The sequence below is a fragment of the Phaethon aethereus genome (genome assembly GCF_964289735.1).
Source record: "Phaethon aethereus genome assembly, chromosome: Z".
In the NCBI taxonomy this organism is placed as follows: Eukaryota; Metazoa; Chordata; class Aves; order Phaethontiformes; family Phaethontidae; genus Phaethon; species Phaethon aethereus.
Window position 1 is genome coordinate 11,957,717 of NC_138577.1, and position 4,538 is coordinate 11,962,254.

General features: G+C 63.9%; 1 protein-coding gene across 1 annotated transcript; it reads left to right on the forward strand.

The window, feature by feature from the left end:
- Window positions 1-697: 697 nt before the first annotated feature.
- PHF24 (PHD finger protein 24) lies at window positions 698-4,144 on the forward strand (the record flags this gene model as incomplete). The annotated part of the gene is made up of 7 exons (XM_082013388.1): window positions 698-1,066; window positions 1,951-2,136; window positions 2,616-2,694; window positions 2,784-2,986; window positions 3,298-3,464; window positions 3,694-3,795; window positions 3,917-4,144. The coding sequence occupies 7 exons, from the start codon at window positions 698-700 to the stop codon at window positions 4,011-4,013; spliced, it is 1,203 nt and encodes a 400-aa protein (XP_081869514.1). The 3' UTR covers window positions 4,014-4,144.
- Window positions 4,145-4,538: the final 394 nt, after the last annotated feature.

A 4,538-nucleotide genomic window follows, 5' to 3' on the forward strand; every position in this document is an offset into this window, starting at 1 on the left:
CGTGCACCCCAGACCCATGCACTGCTCCCCTTCCCTCCTGCACCTTTGCAGCCCTCCCATGGCTCACCCAACTTCTCCGTATGGCTCTTTCCTGCAAGCCAGACCCAGCCCATGTTTTGGGGTAGGATGCAGGATGCCCAGCAATCACGGCAGCAGCAAACACACATCCACAGGAGTGTGCGAGCACAAGAGAGACTAAGGGGTGAATTGGTATTTAAGGAAAGGTAAGAGACCCAGCACCTCTCACCTTTGGCTGGCCAATGAGGCTTTCTCCGAGGTAGAATGGGATGTATGCAAGGGGCAGGGTTACAGCTGGTCCCAATCACTCTGGGATTTACTGGTCCGGTGTGGGAAGGGCCTGGATGTGTTTCCTGTTAAGCCAGAGTCCACAGAGCAAGGATGGGAGAGGTAAGGTGCCCCCAGACCAGCTCCCTCCTTGCTGTTCTGCTCCTCTACCAACACTCAGACCCACCACAGCCAGATCTCCGCGTGGCTTTGGGTCCATCTCCCCATGGCCACCATGGAAAACCCCAGCACCAGCTTGCCAAGGAGCCCCCATTTCTCTGACCTGCTCCCCACACAGCTGAGGGACACCCATCAGGACACTTTTTTGGGGCCAGGGACATGGTGCAGGGGTGGGGAGCAGCACTGCACCCCAAGGCAGTAGCACTGAGACCTTCTTCCCCTCTGCAGAGCCATGGGGGTGCTGATGTCCAGGCGGCAGACAGTGGAGAAGGTGCAGAAGGTCAGTTTGGCCGTGTCAGCCTTTAAGGACGGGCTGCGGGAGCAGCCATTGACACGGCGGCAGGCAGAGGTGGGGGACACACGCCGGGGAACGCTGGAGCAGGCGGTGCAGGAGGGAGAGGAGGAGGCATCGGCGGGACCTTCCCAGTTGGAGGAGAGCAGCGCCAGCAAGGCGGCCTGGGAGCGGCTGCGGGACGGCCGGGGCGTGGAGCCGGAGGAGTTTGACCGAGCCAACAGGTTCACGCCGCCCGCCTTCATCCGGCCCAAGCGGGAGCTGCACGATGACGAGCCCCTGGACATCAGCCTGGAGCAGCGGGAGCAGGCGAGCAGGCGGATCACAGGGACAGGGAGGGAGGGACGGGGTTGGAGATGCGCAGGGGAGACCCCAGGGATGTGCGCGTGTTCCTGGTGCCCGCCTGGCAGTGACAGCCTCCCTGAGCACAAGCCCCATGAAGATGGCTCAGTGGGGCAGGGGGCAGGGGGCCGGGCTGGGCCACTGGAGGGTCGATGTGGGGAGGAGGGTGCGACTGGTCAGATGTGCCCTGGAGAGACCCTGGGTCATCTTGGAGAGGAGACATCACTGATGGGCACAGACAGCTCCAGCTTTGGGGGAGAGGGAAGGACCATCTCATGTACGTGTTTGTCAGCCTACAGCCAGCCAGCGTACAACTCAACCCATCCATCCACACCTGGGACCCTTAAAGCCAAACCCACCTATAACCCAACAGTTTATGCACCCATGCCCACAATCCTACAGCCCATGTACACCCAGACCCTACCCATCCATCCACCCACCCTGACAAGCCTACACCCCAGTCCACCTACAGCCTTGTAGCTTATCCATCCACACCTATAACCAGCCAACCCACAGATCAGCGCTTCCACCCACCCACAGTGAAATCCTAGAGACCAGCCAACCTACAACCCCCCAGCCCCGCCACTCACACGTACAACACTGCACCCCAGAGAACCTACAACCCCGCAGCCCCACCAACCCTCTATTCATCCCCACAAACCCATCCACCCCAGCAGCCATGCACCCTATGACTGCAGCACCCACCTATTCCCTACATCAGCCCCATGCAATCCCAACCTCCCATCCCCTCTGCCCACCCAACGTCCTGTGAAGCACCACCCTGACCCTACCTTGAGAAGCCAGCCCCCTGCCCATGCTGCCCCTCTGAGCAGCTGCCCATCTCTCCCCAGGTCCTCAACGACGAGATGTGTGAGATCTGCGAGGTGTGGACAGCTGAGAGCCTCTTCCCCTGCCGCGTCTGCAGCCGGGTGTACCACGACGGCTGCCTGCGTCGCATGGGCTACCTGCAGAACGACAGCGCTGTGGAAGTGACGGAGACGGCGCACACTGAGATGGGCTGGAGCTGCTACTACTGCGTGAGTGCCTGGGATGGGGGACACCAGGCTTCTTCTGGATGGTGGGTGCTCCCTGGGGAGCCATGCCCCACACAGACATGCACAGGTTCCCATGTCGCAGCCTGGTCTGGGGTGCTCCCCAGCTCCTGCTGCCCGCCTTGGCCTGGTGGGGAGCCACTGGAGGGGAGGGGACAGTGGCCCTTCACCAGCCCCCACCCCGGCAGCCAGCCCCTCAGCACCTTGGCAGGGAGATGTGACACCAGGGGACGAGCCGCTGGGCACATGAGGAGCTGTGGCAGAGCTGGAATGGCACCCAAAGCCCAGGGCCGTAAAGCAGCCCAGGATCCCCGCTGCGGCACCCCTGGGTGACACAACACACCGTCTCTCTCTGCATGCCCACACCCATGCGCCTTCAAGGGATCCTGGTGCCGCGGCACAGCCGGGTGCTCACACCACCCCCCCTGACTTTGCCCCATGGCTCTTCTCTGCCCCCACCCCAGGACAACCTCAATCTCCTGCTGACGGAGGAAGAGATGTACAGCCTGACGGAGACCCTGCGGCACTGCAAGATCATTCCAGGTGCGGACCCTTCCTGCAGTGGGTAGCGGATGGTTGGGAGAGGCGGGTCCCCCCTCCTCAGGCACCATGCAGACAGTCTGTCCCCACAGAGACCTGCCTGACCCTGGACGACTTCCTGCACTACAAGCACTTAGTGCATAAGCAGCAGTTCGAGCGGCCCATGGCCGAGGCGCAGGAGGAGCAGGCAGCCCTGCAGTTCTCTGCCCTGGACCCCGACAAGAAGGGGCACATCGAGTGGCATGACTTCCTCTCCCATGAGTCCATCCAGCTGCTGCAGAAACTACGGCCGCAGGTACGGCTGCAACACCCAGGGCCAGCTCCCACAAACAGCACCCACGACCATGGCACCTGGGGTTGACTTCCATGGCCAGCATCCATGGCAGTGGCACTTGTGGCCAGCTCCCACAGCCGGCACCCATGGCCATGGCACCCAGGGCTGGCTCCTACAGACAGCACCCATGGTCGTGGCACCCAGGGCTGGCTCCCATGGCCAGCACCCATGGCCGTAGCACCCCAGCGTGGGAGACCCCACAGTGTTGGGTACAGAAGTGAGGGAGGTCCCATGGGGCAAACGCTTCCCCTTCCCTTCTCTGCCACCCCCAGAATGCCTTGCTGCGGCTGCTGACGGCCAAGGAGCGGGAGCGGGCGCGGGCAGCCTTCCTGGCCCTGGACCAGGACAGCGATGGCTTCATAGGAGAGGGCGAGTGCCACCGGGCCCAGCACGCCTGGTTCCGCAAGCACCAAAAGGAGTCGCCATCCTGCAATGTCAGGTATGAGGATGCCTGTCGGGGCTGGGGGTGACAGCCCTGCTGGGGCTCCTGCCACAGCCCCAGCACACACCAAAGGGGCCTGGCACACAAACGGGTGCCTCCCCTTCCTGCCACCTCGCCCTCTATGGCCCTGCAGCCCTGCCCTGGCCCCACGCACCCTCCTTCCCCCACTGCCGCCATTTGGGCCACAAAGGAGGGAGGACCAAGAGTTCCCTCCTCCTCCCCACAGCATCAGCCACGTAGGGCCCATGTCGGAGAGCAGCCCCGCCAGCAGCGGCAGCAGCAAGAGCCAGGAGAAGACCCTGCCGACCACAGAGCAGGAGGAGGCCAGGTGAGGCTGGGAGTGGTTTGGGGGACACTCCCCCACCCCCACCCCCCACACCCCATTTTGGAGGAGACGCCGGGGGGAGCAGCGGTGTCAGGACGGCCGGTGAGTGCACATCTGCCCACAGGCTTGTCGACTGGCCCGGCTTCCTGCGGGAGAACGTCGTCTACATCCTGGCTGCCCGCCCCAACAGCGCCGCCCTCCACCTGCAGCCCCCCGCCTAGCCCCCGCGGCGCCATCTTGGGCAGCGAGGCCTCTCCTGCCGCAGAGACCCACCCTGCCCTCCCTCATGGGCAGAGCTGGCTGCCGATTGGCTGGAGGGGAAGTGGCTGCCCAGCCCTCTTCCCCACCTCCACTTTGTATTGGCTGTGAAGAGGATAGGTGCCAGGCTCTGATTGGCTGAGGGAGTGGATGTGGCCCCAGGGTCTCTGATTGGTGGGGGGAGGTGGGGAGGGAAGGGAAGGGGCCCCACTGCTTCTGCACCCCACAGGGGGCCCTGTGGGGAGGGCTCCAGTGCCTGCAGATGCTGTGGGGCACAACGGTACCTCCCACAGGGCCCACTGTGGGGAGGGCTCCAGTGCCTGGGGATACTGTGCGGCACAGGGCTACCTCCCATAGACCCTGCTGTGGGGAGGGCCCCAGTGCCCAGGCATGCCATGGGGCATGGGGTGCCTCCCACAAGGCCCACTGTGGGGAGGGCTCCAGTGCCTGGGGATGCTGTGGGGCACAGGGGTACCTCCCATAGACCT